Source organism: Nyctereutes procyonoides, unplaced genomic scaffold (genome assembly GCF_905146905.1).
Source record: "Nyctereutes procyonoides isolate TBG_1078 unplaced genomic scaffold, NYPRO_anot_genome, whole genome shotgun sequence".
Taxonomy (NCBI): Eukaryota; Metazoa; Chordata; class Mammalia; order Carnivora; family Canidae; genus Nyctereutes; species Nyctereutes procyonoides.
Window position 1 is genome coordinate 41,705,197 of NW_026575043.1, and position 20,564 is coordinate 41,725,760.

A 20,564-nucleotide genomic window follows, 5' to 3' on the forward strand; every position below is an offset into this window, starting at 1 on the left:
AGCTTCCACTACAGTGAGTCACATTTACCAAAGCGCTCGTTTTTCTTTAAAAAGAAGCCAGCAAAGGCAGTTCTTCTGCAAATCCCTTCTACTTTGAGTTCTTATCTTTTCCTCGGGGCACACTGCCTCCAAAAACCTGGAAGCCACCTCATCTAGGACATGCGGTTAGCCAAGAGGAAGAGAGTTTTGCTAATTGAATGCTGCGGGTATCTAGATATTTTGTGTGAGCAAAAGGATCGTCCTGTGTATGCGTATCTGTGATAAGGTAATAAACCACATATATTTATAACCTGTACCAGGTTCCCAGAATCTTCAGCCTGAGGTTTAGGTGGAAGATGCCAATGAAGAGTTACTGGCCAGCAGTGTCCCTTTGACACGCTCAAGAGAAGCCTTAACGCTATTCATCAACTGCCTAGAAGTCATAAACTTCAATCTCAGTAGAAAGTTAAGTGCTCCAGACTCAAATATAAGTTAGGGGTTTTCAATAATGCAATTATTGAAATGCAATTATTACCCTCCAGGAAGGAAGAAGTACAGGCTTTTTTCTTTAGTTTGGGTCAAATGGAAGGACGGAGACAAGGGAAGCTGGGTACTCTTTCCTTTGATCCTCCTCAGATTTTCAGAAGGAGGCAGGATGGAAAAAACAAGAAAGACAGGAGGCTACCAAGAGGGAACACCAGATGGAAGAGATCAGAGACACCTTAGCACAAAATCATCTATTTCTGGGGGCACCTGGGTGGCTAAGTGGTTGGATGTCTGCCTTTGGCTCCGGTAGTGATCCTGGGGTCCTGGGATCAAGTCCTGCAGTGGGCTCCCCACAGGGAGCTTGCTTCTCCCTCTACCTATGCCTCTGCCTCTCTCTCTATCTCTCATGAATAAATAAATAAAATCTTTAAAAAATCATCTATTTATGGAAGGTCTTTTGGAGTCCTCTCTAAAGGAACACGGGTGGGGACGTGTGGGTGGCTTAGTTGGTTAAGCATCCAACTCTTGATTTTGGCTTAGGCCATGATCCCAGGGTGGTGAGATCATGCTCTGTGTCAGGCTCTGTGCTCAGCACAGAATCTACTTGAGACTCTCTCACTCTCCCTCTGACCCTCCCCCCATTCATGAACACTCTCTCAAACAAATAAAATCTTAAAGAATAATAAAGGTACACGGGTAACGTTTCTCCTTGGCCTCCAGCCTCACGTCTGATCTAAACTGTAGGAACCTAGGCTATATCAGCATTTTAGACAGAAAGAAGACTAGAATAAAAGCCCAAAGGGAAGGTGCCTGGATGAGGCTGGCCAGGGCTGACGGAGGCTCACTCGAGGAGGGCGGTGCTGAATCCTTGCTCGAGCTACTTTCTGTTTGTTGACAATGTTCATCAACTTGATGGCATCTGCACCCTTCACATACACCACTGGCCTCTTGAGCGGGTCTTCTGAGCCCTGGTTTAGCTGAGGAAGAAAAGACAGTTCTGGTTAAAAGACGTTCTTGCTTTAAGAAGCAAGAAAGAGGAGGAGAGGTTGAAGGAAAAGAATAGCTAATACCATTAGAAAATCCTGAAAGTCTTCAAGCATTATAGCCTTGGAGCTTCCAAAGGACAAGGCTGAGAATGAAGCCCGTTTTAGGACAGACTGGGCAGGCTGAAGGCCCAGAAGGGTCTCTGAAAATGCCCCCCCAACCAATGACTTCCTGGCTCTTATCTCCTCTCAATGGCCTTGCTATGGAGTAGGAATGATGTCTAAACATGGGTTTCTAGTGCCAGCAGACAAGTGCAAAGCCCCGAAAAGAGGGTGATGCCTGTGTGACAAGCCCAGCTAACTATATGTGCTTCTCTTGGGGAAGCTGCCACACGGCGTGGCCCGAGGACTTTACCTGGTCAATAGCTTCGGGGTTTTCCGACACATCAAAGATGACCGCAGTGGCTCCCCGCTGCACTGCCCGCTTGGCCTGGCAGAGTTAAAAAGAAGAGGTTGGCACTCTTGGTCCTCTTACCTTTCCAAAGCTGGCCTTGGAAATCAGACCTGTATTCGAATGCAGAAATCTGACAGTCACCAACTTCCGTGACTTTGGGCAAGTTACTAACTTGTCACTATAAAAAAAGGGACAATGCCACCTACATTGTACAGCTAATCTGAGAACCAGAGTTGTTAGACGAGGTGAAAATCAGTGCTTGATTCACCTTTGTCTTCCTATCCAAACATTAAAAACAAATCAACAACCTGCCCAGTCAGCATGAAGGTATTGGTTTCAGTATTTTCTGCTCTAAACACTGAGCCACTGGCAAACCAAAGTAGATGCCTTTGGTCTTTCTCTTGTGGTCCTTCTTCCTCCCTCTGTCAGCCAGGGCTGCAGTTAGGACAGCACACTGAGTATTTCCAGAGGAATCTCGAAATAGTCAATTTAAATAACTGACACAAGCCGAAGACCTTTGGAGATGCTGTCAGAGGGAAAAGCTATGAAAAAAAAAATGTAAATGGGGATTTAGAGCAGTTGGCTGCCAAACCTGGCTACACATCAAAAACCACTTGGGAAGTTTGTAAAGCAGATTTCCTGGCTTGAACCACAGAGACTGATTCAGCAGGGTTGGAGTGAGGCCCAGGAAACTGAGTTCTGGAAGTTTTTGGAGGGATTCGGATGATCCAACCACTTGGGGAACTATGGATCAGAGAGACATGATGAGACTGTTTTAGGAACAAATGTGAAAGGGGTGGGATTCTTTCTATCCCCACAAATCTTCTAACGTCATGTTCAACTAAGCAGACAACAGGGTAAAAGCTGTGGAAGAACAAGACATAAGACATAACCCTTGCTTTTAGGAACTGGAATCTTGTTAGAGAAGTTAAACCTCTAAATTGGGGGCAGGGGGAACGGTGAACAACAACAACCCAAACCTCCTATAAGATGGGAAAATAGTGGCTGGTGTTTAGAGATCAATTCCATGAACCAGAATGCTTGACGAAGAATACAATTTGAATTGAAGAATTCCTATTGAGAGAATAATCACTACAGGGAGGCAGCCTAAGGACGCGTCACTGATCCTAACTAGCTGACAAAGTGGCTGGACCAATGGCTTCTCAAGCCCACTAGAGGGCAGTCTTACCCCGCAGCTTTAACAAGACCATTCCCTGTACCACGCACCGAAGCAGCAGGACTGTCACATCCTCAGGGGCACTGCAAAGTCCCCAGCAACTAACTAGCTGAGCTGAGCCAAGCTGAGCCAGGGTGCCCTGGGTGTGTGCCACAGGAGCTGTCCTTCTGCCCCTGGGACTCCTCCGTGAACGGAGAATCCATGTATTTCAAGTCCCTTCTACCGCTTGTCCATCCTACCCCATCGCCTCACCAGCAAGCTGCAGACAGGAGTGACTCTCAGGAGCTATTCCTGGCTCTGCCTCTGACAAGCTGCCAATGGTGGGCAAGTCACTGAATCTGAGTCCCAGTCTCAGTTTCCCCACCTGTAAGAGGAGGAGGAAGCCTTCTGTGATTATCACTAGGGTCCCTTTCAATTCCTAATCTTGACCACTTAGCTGAGAGGCAGGCGGCTGTCCAGAGCCATGGGGTAAGGGTCACAGTGGCCCTATTACCCGCCTCCAGTGAGAGAGGAAATGATGGCACAGTGAGAAAACCTGAGGCCATGTGGCATAACCTTCCTCCAAAAGGCTCTATAGGGACAGACTCCCTTGCTGGAGGCCAACAGTTCATGGGCCCCAGAGTTAACAGTTAAGTTGGTGCTGTGTCTTCTACTCAGGTGATATCCTAGTCTTCACAATTCTTTCCTAGATGGAGAGGGGCCCCAAGTAAAAGCACCAAAAACGAGGTAATAAACAGGACCCCTTGTTCCTTTATTTGGCTTTCATTCCACCATCAAGTGCATCAACTAGCACCTGAGGGAATGTGCATTCAGACTCGTCCTGGTCAGGAGTACCCAGCCCCTCCAGCTTGCCGGTGCAGGTGGAGAGCCTGACAGTGGCAGAAGAAAGGCTGCAGGACCTGCAGGAGTGCAGTGTTTCAGTCATGTGGCTGTTTCTGCTTCCAGGCTCCCCTGCTCCACAGGAACATGGAAAGCTCAAGGACCTGGAGGTGGGGCATGACCCACCCAGGACAGGCACTTTTTAAAAGGCATTTTATTTATTTTTTTAAAAGATTTATTTATTTATTTTATGATAGACATAGAGAGAGAGAGAGAGAGAGGCAGAGACACAGGAGGAGGGAGAAGCAGGCTCCATGCCGGGAGCCCGACATGGGACTCGATCTGATCCCGGGACTCCAGGATCAGGCCCTGGGCCAAAGGCAGGCACTAAACTGCTGAGCCACCCAGGGATCCCCAAAAGGCATTTTAAACAAAATCTAGGATGGTTGAAGGGTCTTCTGGTATCTATAGTAAAAACTGCAGGTCAGGAATAAGGTGCTTAAAACCCAATTAACAAACATACCTATTTAACAGACTCAGACATGACCAAGTACAAATATTTTGAGAAAATGAGAATTCTCACAGTTGACTTACTTTAATGGAAGTTGCTATTAAATAAGTTTGTATTTCCTGCCCCTACCAGGACTAGTCAGGAGGGGAGTCAACCCAGGGTCCTGTTGAGAACTGGACTGTCAGGAGCCAGCTCAGGATTTACAATAGGCCATGAATAATCCAGATTTAGAAAATGACACATTTATTATACTATTCCCAAAGCAAATTAAAAAACACAGACCACTACCTTGGTCACACTTTCCCTCTTGCCTCACATTTTCAGTTAAAAATAGAGGAGGCATATTCCTGAACCAATCTTCACATCTAAGATCATTTCTTTGTTTTACCTACTCAAGCTTGGGCCCAAATATTCTTTTTTCTTTCTTTCTTCCAAGTAGGCTCCAGGTGGAGCCCAACATAGGGCTTGAACTCACGACTCTGAGATCAAGACCTGAGCTGAGATCAAGAGCCAGATGCTTAACCAACTGAGCCACCAGGTGCCCACCCCCATCCCTGTCCCTGAATACTGTTTCAAAACAAATCTAAACCATAGATTGGGAGATTACATAGTTGGGAGATAGTGGTCTTGTGATCATCAGAAACTCTATAAAAGTCACAAAACTCTCAAGATAAGGCTGTTTCAAAGAAAGGATGGAAAAGACACAGCCTGGTGGATATGGCTAGATAAAGGTCATGGGTAAACCAGACTACTGTTACAGAAGGCAGTTACCCTTGAACTGTGTGCAGACTGGCATGGAAAGAAGGGCATGAGAAGGATGTGAAGAGCAGGAAGGCCTCCCCAAAGCAGCCCAAGGCCCTCCCTGCCATCACTGCCCTCTGTATGCCCTTCCCCCAGTCCCTCCCATACAACCCTCTTCAGCTCTGCTGCTTCAGTCAGGCAAGGGCAGGTGGGCAGGTCAACACCAGCCAGCAGGTGACTAGAAGCCCAGTGCTAGAATGTGGAACCAAAGGTTGTCATGGTCCTTTATTTGCCTTTCCAGGGCTGCAAGGCCCAAGGCTAGAATTTGTCCACAGCTACTGACACAAGTATCAAAAATGCAAACATCTGCACACTTACTTACATTTTGCAAAGTACAAATTTCAAGCCCCGGGACACAGGGTCCTACTGTGGTTGGCACTTACTACAATGCAAGTCTCCTATGGTTATTCAATAAATGTTTATTCTGAGTGAAAGAAAGCCTGCCTAGCACCATTCTCTTGGGTTGCTGCTCCCTGAATGTGGATGTGGTTTTTCCCTACGGAAAGCGCTTCTATCAATATGTTTGAGTCTCGAATTTCCAGATGGGAATGAGGCATTCAGATGAGAACAGTTCCCACTACTACCTTGAACTCAAAGCCTCCAGTCTGCTTTAGTTTCAATTAACTTCTAGAATTCCTATCAGGAATGGATCTGGCACCCTCCCCAGTGTGTGCAGTCACACCCAGACTTGGTTACTCCCAGCAGCCCTTGGGCACAGACTCCATTTTTCATCATTGTTTATATTTGTATAGCACTGGATGTGGTGGACTCAGTGCCTAATATTTATTATGGGAAATCTCTCACAGAATATCATCTTAATCGAAAATAACCCAAAAGATGACAAAAAAATCTTTGTCCCAAACTCCTGACCACATGATAACCAAGGAAACTGGATGGTTAATGCTGATATGAAGACCTGTGTCTTCAACCTCTTATAGGAAGTCCTGATATTTGGGGGCTCCAAGGCGGCTTTTTTTTTCTTTTTTTGATTTTGTGTTTGGTGGGGTTTTTTTTTTACACTTATCATAAACTTCCAACAAATCATTACAAATTCCTTGTAGACATCTTTAAAGCTGTGAAATACCCTACTTCACATACTCTACTTACTCATGTATTTTTGATATTTGAACTATTCCAGTTTTGGAATAGTTGTGCTATTCCAAAGCTGTGAAATACCCTACTTCACATACTCTACTTGGAATAGTTGTGCTATTCCAAAGCTGTGAAATACCCTACTTCACATACTCTACTTACTCATGTATTTTTGATATTTGAACTATTCCAGTTTTTTACTATAATAATTAATGCTACATTGAACAAATTGTGGCTTACATTTCAAATTTCCTTAGAAGGGAGGAGGCCCAGGGCCAAAAAATATGAAGATTATAGTAAGAGTAATAATACAATCCACATAGGCTTTTAATTCCCCTCCTTTTAAACCCACTCAATTCTTAATTTATCTGTAGTGACAAAATAGAATGGTGCAGAAATTACAAAAAAAATTTGTCAACACATTTAACTTCTGGGTAAAGTGACCTGTGCTGAGCTGGCTAGGAGAAGGAAGTCAGTTTGAGAGTAACTCTCTGCATATACTTCATATGCAGAAAGATACTCCAGTGTGAACTACCATGTGTTGATCATACCTACAGATTCTTCAAGGTCAAGTTCATGTGCCACCCCTCCCATAAGACAAGTTTTTCTCTACAGCTTACTGCAGCTCTTCTCCCTCTCTGGGCCCTAATATTTCTAAGGATTTCTCTTCTGCCACTTACGACTTTCTATGATGCATCTTCCTCTCAAATATAACAATCTTTCATGTTTGTTATTTATAAAAGTAAAATGTGCTTACTGTGAACACTTTTAAATAATTTAGAAACTGAAAGCAAAAAGTAACTGACCTATTACCCCCAATATCCCAAGCTTTATTTATAAGATTAACAGTGTGGTTTACGTTTTATCTTTCCATGTTGTTTTTTTTAAATCCATATATTGGCAAGAATAAAATGCATACATGTACTTATATATCAAAATTCACTTAAAAATAAATTGTATATACATACTGTTCTGTACCTCCCCCACCTTAACTCAACAATTTATTCAACAATACAATATTATACACATTTGTATTTAAAAATGTCATTCTTCTTACCAGCTACATATATTATTTCATTATATGGAATATTCCATATTATACTGGAATTCCATTATATGCAATAATCTATTATATGGAATAATTTTATGGTTGTACTTGAGCTTAAAACCATCTCCGATAAGCATTAAGCAGATTTCTACATTTTCTCTATTATAAACAGTTCCATATTTATATTCTCATACTCACATCCTGGTGGCATCTATCATTAATAAATAGCTACAAGTTTTCTTGCTTAGTCAAAGGGTATAGACATCTTACATATAAATGGCTGGCCTGGGTGCTGGGCTAGCCTGCCCTCAGAGTCTAAAAGAGCCAGGAGGTGGATCTCACTGACCAGTTTGTGCGTCCCATAAAGTTTCACAAAGCAGATTGCCCTAGGCATGGTTCATACTCAACAAATTAACATAGTAGGTGGGAACAGAGTTTAATTCTATTTGTAGTGCCCTGTATTCATTTATTTGTTAACAGTAGTAATTAACCAGTTACTATGTGTGCCAGGCCCTGGGGATACGTTCAGCAGGAAGCAGCAAGTGGCAGATCCCTGTCCTCATAAAGCGTACATTCTGTAAGCAATGGAGGTGCAGCCCTCTCTGAAGAGGGCTGGAGAGTCACAAGGAATAGTCTGTGTATTTCATTCGAAGGGCAAATGGGTAAAAAATTTTAAATATGGGCTCAGCTATCTCATGTCTCTACTGCAGCTTTTCCCAAAGTATATATCACAGGATGAGATTTTCTTGGTCAGTGTCCTTAGAGAAATGCTGCATATTCCAGAGTGACCCCTGACATTGACAGGGCACATTAGTGTGCTAGAAGCTCTTATCTACCTGGGATCTCCCATTTTTTTGGATACAGAATCCTTTTGCAGCAACTCCTGTCCACACCCTCCCTTCTCTAGAAGATGTTCTGGAACCCACTGCTCCACGGTGGGTGGTACGCCAATGAGAGAGGAATACCGCCCCTTATTCATGGCCCTGCTCTCTAAGGTACAGGTAGAAGGCTGAGGATATGACAGGGATCTCCATTTTGAGCTGGAAGACAAGTAGAGAGAATACACACTGCAATCTAAATGAGATGGTTACTGGTATGAAAACATCCAATTACATAGTTCAGTTTGACAACTACTTAAGAGGTCCAACTGTGTGCCGGACGTCCCTAAGAAAGATTCAAGATGAGACCTTCTAGAAGTGCCTGTCATTACACACTTGCTGCTGTCCTGGCAGAAGAGATACTGCTTAGAAAGGAGATCAGAGTGTGGAGATCTCTTTTTACCCAAGAGAGCATTCACTTGCAGCTCTCCTCCAATACATTCATAGAGCAGTGTGACCCAAAGTGGCAGAAACCATTACTGTGGAGAACCCCAAATGGCACCAGAGTCCCAGGGCATGGTTCCTAGGACTTGGCATCAGCATTCTGCTTCAACGCAGGTCCCCAAGGTTCCTTCTGTGGCGATTTCCAAAGAAGAGCACACTGTCCTGGGCATCTGTGGGCCATTTCTTGCTCAGGCTGATACGGATGCCTGGGGTCTTGCTGTAGGCCTACCCTTTATCTAATCCCTACCTTTCTAGAACCTAGGCTTCCAGGGGCCAAGCTAAACCTTTGCCCTCACCTCTACACTCAACTGCTTACCAAGTTTTGCTGATTCCATCTTCCAAATCCATCCATTGTTTTTCCATCTCCATTGCTGCCCCCCTGTCCAGGACACCTGACTTCTCACCATGAGTCACAACATTTGCCCATGGGGGTTCCCTAGCCCATCCCAGCTGCCCCTTCCGCCCCAGTGTGGTCTCTACCCAGCAGCAGAGGGGCCTTTCTAAATCACAGCTCTGACCTGTACCACTCTCCTCCAATAACTGTGTTGCTGTTAGGGTAGGCCGGGACCTCCCCACTGCTGATGGCAAACTCCATGCTCCGACCCCCAAGTCTAACTGGGCTGACCTTCTAGTTCTCTGATGGCCTGCGTCCTTGCTGCTGAGGAACACACTACCTCCCCCATACCAGCTAGCCTTTACCTCTGCTAAAACTTTTGTCAATTTAGGTGTTATTCCCTCCACACTGCCACTGCCTGAGGCCTGACCGTGCCCACCATTGGAGCTCTTATGACATCATGCTCTAATTGTTTACTCAAAGTGCCTCCTCACTAGATAGAGGGCGGCCAATGTGTCAGACTTCTTTCCTGCTGAATTCCCAGAATCCAGCAAAGGGCCTGGCACAGGGTAAATGGCCAAGAAATGTTTGTTGATTAACCTAAAAAGATCAGCTTTTGCCCTCGGGGTTAGCATCAAACACTGGGGTCCCTGGTACTCCAAGCACAGACTGTAGCTCGGCTCTTGGCCACCTGATCTCCCGTCTCCTTTGACTCTTAAAATTGGGAAAGGTCTGTTCTCCTTGGAACTCGAGGTTCTGTGTATTTGACACTTTCAGGATTTGGTTTATTAACTGCAGGCACATCTTCTGCTACAGCGTGATGGGCCTCCTACTGGCGGTTAGTTCTAATGCTGCCGTTGTCTCTGGGAAGCCTAGATTGCAGTGGCTCTGCCTCACCATGGATATTTATCAGGCCCCAGGCCTCTGTGTGAACACATCTCTGATGTCGAAGCTCTTAGAAAACAAGACTGAGCGCCTGCACTGTTTGTTCCTTCCACTCTCTGGAGGAATGCAAGCTCCTTTTAGAACTCTGACCAAAGGAAAACTCTCACCAAATGACTACCCTTGGGCAAATCCACAGGAACAGATGGCATGAGATGCAGCTTTTCACAGTTTCCTCCCATTATCACTCAGGGGACCTTGGCTTTTCTTCAGCCTAAGAGACTCCTGGAGCCTACGGAACCCCTTGAAACCTGTGGGGAAAGATGGCCTGCACCAAATGGAACTTGTCTTGGGAAAGTGAGCCAGTTGGCCTTCGCCACCTAGTGCGAAGACTGGAAGCTTGGCTTTTTAGGGGAAACTGGTGGCAGATTCCAAACTCCCAAACTCAATGATGGCCTCATTTGGGGCAATGAGACCAAAGCACAGGCTTCAGACACACATGTGCCTAAGGCTTGAGCCTCAGCCATATCATTGCCAGGAATGCAGGGTGCCAGGAACAAGCCTGGTGCATGCTGCCACTGCCGCAGGGCCTGCTCTGTGGTCAGGGAGGGACAGGGACTGTGAACACGGATGGAGACCCAACCAGCCAATCCCAGAGACTGGCCATGCCTGACACCCACCTGTGTCTCTTGGCTGGTCCTACTGCAGTCCAAACAGGCACCACTCACTGGGTCCCTCTATGCCCCGCCCTCTAGAGGCCACTAAGAGGATTTTAAACCCTCCCTCCTCATTTTTTCCTTTGCACTACCCCCCTTCACTTAGTAGTGACCACCCAGGCACCAGGCTCTTGATCATTCTGGTCAGCTGCTGTTCCCTGAAGCATGAGTCACTGCTCCACAGGGTATACTCTTGCCAGGCAAGGGGGCTTGCAAGGCCGGTCTCACCAGTGCCCTGTTTTCCTACAGAAACCTTTCATTCCATAGGAAATGAGGTCACACACCAGAGCACATGGGCAACCGGTGAGAAAATACCGGTGCCAAGAAGGGGGCGGGTGTCAGAAGTGCAGAGGGAAACGACCCTCACACCCACAAACCACCAGAGCAATCACCTGCGGCTCTGGGGCAGGGTAGGGAGGAAGGGGTGCACCTAGCTTAAAAAAGAACCTGCTTTCTTTAAAGCGTATGCAACATAAATGATTTTACCAAACCAGACTTGTAGAGTGGTTAGCTAGTTTACTTTCATGATTCGGAGCCCCTAATCCACTGCCTGAAGGAGATGGGCAGACAAAACGGCCCCATGGGTGAAGAGGGGCGGGGCGGGGCGCCTGGGCAGCCACGCAGGCTCGCTTTCCCGGAGTGGGAGAGGAGGTGGGTGGGGGTGCGGGTGGGGTGCGGGGTGGGGGTGCGGGTGGGTGGCGCAGCTCTGCCCTGCCCGCTCCGCCCGGCTCCTCGCTCCAGGGCTTGGCTGCAGCCCGGCCTGACCTTCCAGGTTTCGCTGGCAGGAGATCAAAGTGCCAAAGCCACAAACACAGCTCAGAACTCAGAGGCCCCCGAGGCCCTCCCCCAGGGCCCCTCCTCCCCTCCACCCTCCGGCTTCAACCCCCGCCCCCCAGCCCTGCTTCTCCACGCCTTCCCACAGGGTCCCTCCCTCTCTGCTTCCCCACCTCCCCCTCCCCACCCAGTGGGGGCTGGCCTTTGGGGGGCGGGCTCCCATCCGGCCTTCGCTGACCCTACCAGGCCGGCAGCGCCCCTCCCCATCGGGGGAAGGTATTTCTCGCCATAATTAAAGTCATTAAGCCTCCAAAGGCTCCTGTCGGCTGCTGGTTCTGAGCTCCAGAACGAAGATGATGCATTTTAAGTCCTAGTTAAGATTATGCTGATCTATTTAGGAGGCATGTAGCAGCGAGAATTCAGCGTGAAGTTAGTGGTTAAGGCTGCCTAAATTTAAATAGTGTTATTTATTCTCAAAATATGTAGCAGCCCCACTTAATTTCTCCTAATTAAAGGAACCGACAGAAAAGGCTGGAGTCCGTGGCCATGTCATGGCGCCATTGCACAGGTTGGTACCCTTTTCACAATCAGAAAATACTGGGTTCAAACGGAAATGCATTACCCCAGATCTTAGTCTTAAACATAGACATTTAGACCAGTTCCAAGAAACACAATGATCCTCTTTGTTTTAACACCTGACAAGGAGCACCAAAAACCCAGGAAGCCTGTCCACACCCTCCTTCCCATGGCCACTGCTGGGTGATTGGATGTTATGGAAAAACTGTCTGCAGTTGGGTTGTTTCATGAGATGTCTCTGCCTGGCACAGAAACTTTTGGAAGAGCTTGTGAGCTGCTATCTTGGGTTGAGTTTCCAAGAAGTCCCATTTCAGGGCCAAAGTCAGCAACTAGAAACTTTAAAAAGGACCACCCCCTTCTCTGCATATGACAGGTTAATACTTGTTATTAAACAAGTGTTAATTAGGTGGCGTACTTGGGCTTCACCAGGAACGGTGCCTCCAAAGTCTGGTGCCTCCAAAGTCTGAAGACGGACCCTCAGCCTCCCCTCTGCTAGGAGGGATGGAGGACAGACTCTCTGAGGGCGAGCGCCAAGCTCCTGGCTACCTCAGCCATCAGCCATCAAGCAGGGCAGACTTGGTTCTCATCAGTGGCCCATGGAGGAGGCAACTGGGAAGACTGAAAAAATAACCATGCCAGGGCCCTGCTCCTAGAGATGATTACTTCATCTCTGTGGAATGGAACCCCAGCAGCAATATTTTTCCAAAAGTTTCCCAGTTGTTTAAAATTCAGGTAAGGCTGAGAACCGCTGAGCCCAAGCTGCAGGAAGCCTTCCGGATGACTGTCAAATGTGCATTCTGGGGCCCCTCACCTGGTTCACTTGGATTGGTGTAGGTCCAGAAGCTATCTCACCAGCACTGGGGCAATGCCTACCATGGGGCAAAGGAAAAGTGTCTGAGCATTCCTGTGTTAGATGGTAAACTGAGGGCAGCCTGGGTGGCTCAGCAGTTTAGTGCCACCTTTGGCCCAGGGTGTGATCCTGGAGACCCAGGATGAGTCCCGCGTCGGGCTCCCTGCATGGAGCCTGCTTCTCCCTCTGCCTGTGTCTCTGCTTCTCTCTGTGTCTCTCATGAATAAATAAAATCTTAAAAAAAAAAAAGATGGTAAACTGAAAAACCAAGATTATTCTGATTATACGCTTTTCTTATTTGTATTAGGAGGAAGAGAATCTGGATGAAAGAATTTTTGCATGTCTGAGGCAGGCTTGCTCCTAACATTTGTGGGGCTTGGGACAGGAACCAACAAATCATGAAGTAAATTATATGCTACCCTTCTATCTTTATATACACCTTCATAAAGACCTGAAAGGTCACATTCAAGTGACATTTCTTTAATTTTCTAGTCTTCCTCATCAGAATGTGTCACTGTGGAGAAAGCAGATTCCTGACCCACTCTGTATTTTGAGAGGGCTTGTATACATGTCAGTAAACCCCCCCAGCCTCAAGGCCAAGGTCTGGCCACCCTCTTTGGGAAGAGGGGTGTGCTCCCAGGGCAGTCTGCCCCCAGGTGGGTGGTCCTGGAGAAGAGGTCTACCAGATACTGGAAGCCAGCACTGACTCCTTTTGGGGGAACTCGGGATCCTGGGAATGATTCAAAAGGGGGCTCCCCCTTGGACTCCTCACCTGTTGGCCAGAAGCTTTAGAAGCAGGGCCTTTCTTGCCTGGTCTCTGGACAGTATTGGCCCAAAGCATCATACTCCAAGAAGGGAAAGTAAGCAAAGTACCTATTATGTACCAGCAAGGCAGTAGATACTTTCAAACGGCATGCTGATTCCACACAGCAACTCTGCAGCAGAGAAGCTGTTGACTCCCATTTTATAGCTGGAGGCTCAGAGGTTACACCTCCCAAAGTCATGATGTAGAGAGCTGACATGTGACCTCATCCTCTCTCTGAAATCCCAGGCTACAGAAATACTCTTGTTATCCTAGGGGTTTCCATAATCAAGTGTGATAGAGATGTGGTTCATATCTATCAACAGGAATGTTGAAACTCCAAGTATTCCATTAATAACTTATGAATTGTACTTCCCAATCCTATAAGGAATTCCAGATGGCTCTTATCCTAACCCACTTGGACTACCTCGTCTTTGAAACTCCCTTTCCAAATGTCTTGCAGCCCGTATAGTCGACATAAAGAGGGGTGGCAGGGTGGAAAATTCTACTTTTGTACGGGGTTAGCTGCTTGAAAGCTCATGCTTATTTTTGTCAGAGGGGCTATTTCATTCAAGGGAGTTATATCTGTTGCCGTTTTAGCCAATGCAACCTCACAACAATACCACTTTCACCCATATACTTCTTAAGGATCTACCAAGGTGGTTTCAGAATAGTCCCCCATGTGCCCTGTTGCATTGTGTCCTTGAATCTATGACTTTTTGTTAAATTTCAGAATGATACAGTTTCATTATCTCTTAACTTCACACCAAAATCATTTATAACAGCAAAAGAACCAAATCTCTCCCACTCTCTAGAGAAGGGCAGAGTCCCAAGGCCTCCACCCTCACCCCAGCTCCCTCCTCAGTGACACTATTCTTATCTGGGTGCAATCAGTTTGATGACACCTCCCAGCCAAGGTGGCCTTAAGGAAGAATACAGCCTGAAGGGGACCTGTGAATGGATGGGCCAGCCTTCTTTTTAGCAAGGCCGAGGAGCAAGGAGAGGGGGAGGAGCTGTCACTTCATACAGCTTGAGCTGAAATCCTGGCTCACCTTGCCATCTCTGTGACTGTGAGCAGACCTGATAGTCTTTCTGTGCCTCCGTGTGTTCAATGGGGATAATGCTAAGAGGACACATTTTCAAAGATGTTGAGAGATGTTAGGGGACTAGATAAGAACATGCCCAGCATATTTAGGCCCCATCTCCCTCCCTGGACATGACACATATGCTATGTGCATCTCTTTTGGGCACCTGCCCTTCCCTTGACTATCTGCATACAAGATTCTTCTCTTCTCCAGGAAAGAGAGCCTAAATGCCCTGCTTGATCCTCCTGCAGGCCCAGTTCCCACATAGAGCAGCAGGCACTCAAAAGTCACAGTGACTCTACCTTCTGAAGGGTTCTGGAAGCTGATGTGCATATCATACACAAAGGAACATCACAGTTTAGGGCAAGAAATGATGCCATGGCATAAAATAGGCAGAAGGCAGACAGCGGCTGTCAGCCCAGCCTGGGGAGCTTTTTAGAACTACAGCGGCAGACCCCTCCCTAGAGACTGAGGGGCAATGGGCTGGAGATGAACCTGGCTCTGCAGGTTTGAAAGCTCTCTGGGGGGATCCCTGGGTGGCTCAGCGGTGGTTTCGTGCGCTTGCACCTTTGGCCTAGGGCGCGATCCTGGAGTTGGGCTCCTGGCATGGAGCCTGCTTCTCCCTCTGCCTGTGTCTCTGCGCGTCTCTCTCTCTCTATCATAAATAAATAAAAAAATAAATCTTAAAAAAAATCTGAAAGCTCTCTGAGTTGATTCTTAGGCACAGCCAAGATAACCACAGAGACTAAGATCCTAAGGAGGTCAGAGGAGAGAAGGTGGCAGGGAGTGTACTTCTTAACCATAACTCCTCATTCCCTTGTGCCTCCCCTTCCAGAATTGCCAGATTCCTTTCTCAGTTACACTATTTGGTTTCTAGAAACCCATTTATGCCATTTTAACTCAGATGTCAGGAAAGTCCTCGTTAAAAAGAATACACTTCAAGGCAATAAACAATTTAGCTCCTTGTGATTTCTGGCTATGAGAATGATACCGCCTTCCCCCAGAGCAGGAACCTAGGTCTTTCACAATCAAAGGTCTTGGGAGCAGTGACTATCCCAAGCACCCTTGGTCACCAGCCCCTAGACCGACCTGGAACCCAGAAGGCAGCAAATGCCGTGGAGGTACAGATGCTGGGGCAAGGGCTGTGGGCACAAGAGCAATTCTCTATCTCATATGGGGCAAGCTTTTGGGGCTCACAGTAGAGGTCCTCCTTTGGCTTCTACTCCACAGGTGTCCTAGGGCCTCAGACATGGGCCTCTACCCTCTGGCAAGACAGAGCCACAGAATGCAAATTCTAGAAGTGTGTTCTGCGATAACAGAATGATACAAGTTCTAAAAGACCTGAATCCCGAGGACCCCATTTTCAATTTTAAGTCCTGTTCTTCTTCACGAAACACATGCTTTCTTCAAGTAAGCCCTCAAACACACTCTGAATGAAGTTAACCAAGTCACAGTACTTGGATGCTAATTGTCAACTAATATCCCCTTCTCTGCCAATAAGTCATGATAGCTTCTGCCATTAGGAACAATTCTAGTGACAGAGCCTGGGGGTGTGGTGGAGAAGGGACCCCAGATGTAACAGTGGAGATCATGCGTTAGGCTGTAAAACATAATAGGAGTTAAACCCAGAAAGGCCTCATTTTAAGGTCTAACTAAAAGGACAAGTCCTATAATCCCATTTCTATAGGTCAGCAAGCTGAAAGCCATGTTGAAACTCTCATTTCTTCCAAATGCATTCTAGTCTTAATGCTCAATAGTCATCACAACGGTGGTGATGATGGAAGGGGAAGGAGAAAAGCTGACTAGGCACCAAGGTGGCCTTCCTTGAGCCAAGAAAGGACAAGAGGTGAAGGGAAAGGATGCTTTTGGGCATCCCCACCAGGAGCAGCAGCTATAGTACTCCTAATCCTAGATTCGAAGTCCCATCCACATCCCTGTGTTTGGGCTGCAGAACAAAAGGGGGTTAGGGGGGGTGCATCCATGCCCATGCAGAGCCACCTATCTATTGACTTAGAGAAATGGAGTTAGACCATTTCAAGCAAGGGAAACAAATGAATCCACAGCTCGGCTGTGTGGGACTGCCTTGAAGGGTGCTCAAGTCAAATCTGGAATAGATGAGCTTGGATGGGGGTGTGTATGTTATGGACTGGTGTGGTCAGGAAGGGCTTCGTGGAGATTAAGCTACTCAAATGTAGAAGAAGGGAAGGCTGGCCAGGACCTGGGCACAGAAGGTGCTGGCTGAGGCTGCAGACCCTGCAGGCACAACAAGCACCACAAAGTGAAGAGGTTCACAAAAGGCAATGCTTGGTTACATGGAGAGTGCACATCACAGTCCCCTCACAAGGCCATCTATAAACACTGACCACTGTTTTTATTAACCAATCTTTCCCTTGGTGGCAATCAGCATACCCACAGGTTAGTTTCTGGTACACAACACAGCATCTACGCACAGCCCCTATGGTTTACTGACATATTTAGATCACTGACCAAAATTTCACTTTCTCTAGAAGGGGGTTCCCTGACTCCCACAATAAGATTCATTTGAGTGGTTATGTACTTCCAGGCCAAACACCTAATTTGGCAGTCTTTCTTAGGCTTTATTAATTTAACACATACTTGTTGGACACCTATCATGATGGTAAAATTGTATGCTAAAAAAGACTCATCATAGATCTAGTCCTTCTTTTCAAGGAGTACTAGTAGTCACGGTAGGGACCTGCATGAACAGCAAGAAATATTCCTTGAATGAAGGAAAAGAGAGAAAGGAGGAGAAGGAGGAGGAAAAAAGGTGCCTGCTGACAGGGTCCTCGTGTCTTCACTTTATGTCAGACCTCACTCATCACTCTATGGATGGCACACCTCAGCAGTGTGGGCATGCTGCCTTGGAACACTCACTTAGCAAATGCTAGAACATCTACTCCGCACAGACACTCATATCCAACTACAAATGTATGTGCAATTATTATTTCAAGAAGGCAGATTAATTTTAAAGTATAGTTTGATAACCTTTAACAGTGCAGAAAATTGAAAAACCCAGTTAATGACTTTAAAAGTCCTTAGGATGAAAGAGACCAAAGGGACCAGGAGCCACAGAAGGTGGAGTTGGGCTGGATCACTTCCTTTGGTCAATAACAGGTCTATGACTATGTCATTAAGAAAAGGACTTCTTGCAAAGGAACAGCTTAATCCCAGGAAAAGGAAAGAGTAAAAAGGTTACATTAAGGGAATCAGGGATAATCTCTATCAATTACCCAGAGCCTTTCCTGTTGGGGAAGTCTCAAAAGAAGAACAGGAAAAGAGCTGGGTCATGATCCAGGTGCTTATGCTTTGTTTTATGATCCAGGAGTTTGGCAGTCTGGTTTGTGGGTAAGTGGAGAGAGCTAAAATAGCAAGTGCTATGTAACCCCCTGCCCCCACCACCAAACAAGCAGATAGTTGCAGAACATTCCAATATTGGCTCGACAGGCACCCAGCTATGATAGGTCAGGGAAACTGGCTGGTATCATTCTGAGGATAACCAAGTCCAATTGTGTACCCTCCAGGTACCTGGGACATTTGAAAGGGCCAGTGAACCAAATCCAGAGAGAGACTGAGACAGATGAGGCCCACCTAAAGAGTCACTGCAGTCCTCATGCAGAGGGACAGAGGGGGCCTGTTAGGCAACAGTGACCTTGACTATGGTCCATCTAAACCGATTAAGTGCCTCTCAATCCTGGAATGGGATTAAAGAGCACCTAGTCCCACATCCTAGATTTGCAAAAAATAAAGTGACTTCCCGAGGTCAGAGAATGCTGGCAGCAGGGGAGGGCGTTCAACTCAGAGCTGACTGCATCCTGTCAACCCTGCCCCATACTTCTTTAGAGTCCATTAAGTTTTGTCACGTCCAAGTTTTTCTTTTGGGGGGAAAATCAAAATTTAGGAGAATCCAATGTTAGTTTTCCAAAAATAATGGAAAAATATATTTAACTAGCACCCATTACTAAGAACATAAATATTTTGGGTATTATTTTAAGCAGCTGTTACTCAAACATTCCTGTACTGGGAGATCTAAAGCCCAGCACTTAAGAAGAGAATTGTTTAAAAAACTGACCTGTGAAAGGAAGAAGGCTGACTATAATGGACTTGCTAGCAGACAGGTGTACATTAGTTAGAAAGGAGGTGGAATCTTGAAAAGAAGTGTAAATTAAGATAATTTCAAATGCACTGATTGAGTTCATTATCAAAGTGCATCCTTTTGCATAACTCAAACTTCTGAAACACAGAGCTGCACAGAGCACCCAGCCCCAACTATTGTGCTGCTCACACTGCGGGGCTCACATAGCCCCATTCTTGTGATATCCTGAAGACAGGCTACATTAAAGTAAGATGATGGGCAGGGAGTAGCCAAGACTCAGAAATACCGGGCTCTCTGGGCCCCCCCAAACCCCTCTTGGGTTCTAGCCTGGAGAGGAAGTGTGCCCAGGATCAGGGCCTAACAGTCAAGAGGAGGTTAGGTTTGGGGGTCATGTTAACAGCTAACAGATGAAGTTACAGATTAACTCATCACTAGCATTGGTTGGTTAATGTACAATTTGGTAGGTAACTTCAAGAGTCCTGGCCCAAGTTCAGAGTGGAAAAAAAAATAGCAGCATTCCCTTTTCTCATTAAAAATTTATTAAGTGAAGAAAAGGAAAAAACGGATACACACAACCAACACAGATAAATCTCAAAACAGTTATGCTGAGTGAAAGAAGGTTAAGAGTACATATTTGTAGGATTTCATTCATATAAAACTGTAAAATTCCAACTAATCTATAGGACAAGAAAGCAAATAATGGTCATCTGGGGACTGGTGAGGAACAGAGGGGTGGGGTGGGAGTACCTTCAAAGGAGCATGAGGGAACTTTTTGGAATGACAGAAAAGTTCATTGATTATAGTGATGGTTTCATGAGGGATGTGGGTGTGTGTGAAAACGTATCACATTGTATACTTTATATATGTCCTGCTTATTCTATGTCTATTATACTTCAATATAGAACTTAAACAGATGGGGAGAATCCACAAATATTCTTTTTCTGTTATTCCTCTAATTTCTTAAAAGCAAAATTCTGACACCAAGAACTCTTTATCATGTGATGCTGGTAATTTTAGCCAATATGGGTAAATTCTAAAGCCAGTCTAAAAAAAATTATCCAGACTAAGCCAGGTAATACCTCCTTTTGAGGCTCTTAAACTGTCTTCAGTATCCTAAAACAAATCCACTCTCAATGAACCTGGGTGAATGGCTAGGGAAAGCTGTAGCACAGTGCCTGTGTGGACTCTGGGAAGCAGGCAGATTGCAGGTCAGTACACATGAGAGTATATTACCTCAACATAAAGATGACTGGGACTATGTCGGGGTGGGGGAGGGGGTGAGGTGTGCACACGGGTGTTTCTGCACTTGCTACTGCTGCTCAGAGTCAGGGGAGCCACTGGCCTGGCTTTTTTTTTTTTTTTTTATTCCTGGTTCCCTTACTAAATTGATGCCCTTAGGCAAGTCACTTCATATCTGGTCCTCAGTTTCCTCCTCTGTAGAACTGGGACAGTGATAGGACTTCACTAAGTTGTTGAGGGGCTCAAATAGTTCATGGATGTAAAGTGCTTGGCATAGTTTGGGCACGAGGTAGGTGGCAATTAATGGCAGCTGTGATTACTGCTCATTGATCTAGACCTAAATGAGTAACAGCACTAGGAGGTGTTGATTGTTGCAAATCAGACAAAACTGCTCTGAGAGAAGGACCTCACATTTGAGTTTTGAACTGGGCATATCAATGTCTTTAGTAATCGCTTTAGCTTGATGTCATGAATACAAGTGTCATTGTTTTCCCCTGCACTTGGTCTCTCATTTGGAGCA

At 46.1% G+C, this 20,564-nt stretch overlaps 1 protein-coding gene across 1 annotated transcript in view; it reads right to left on the bottom strand.

The window, feature by feature from the left end:
- The window catches only part of ZNRF3 (zinc and ring finger 3), a 156,916-nt gene that overhangs the window by 11,276 nt on the left and 125,076 nt on the right, over window positions 1–20,564 (bottom strand). Inside the window, exons 3-4 of the mRNA XM_055322762.1 lie at window positions 1,864–1,938; window positions 1,311–1,442 (exon numbers count right to left, since the gene is read on the bottom strand). Of these exons, the coding sequence (XP_055178737.1) occupies window positions 1,311–1,442; window positions 1,864–1,938 (207 nt within the window). The remainder of the gene's footprint in view (window positions 1–1,310; window positions 1,443–1,863; window positions 1,939–20,564) is intronic.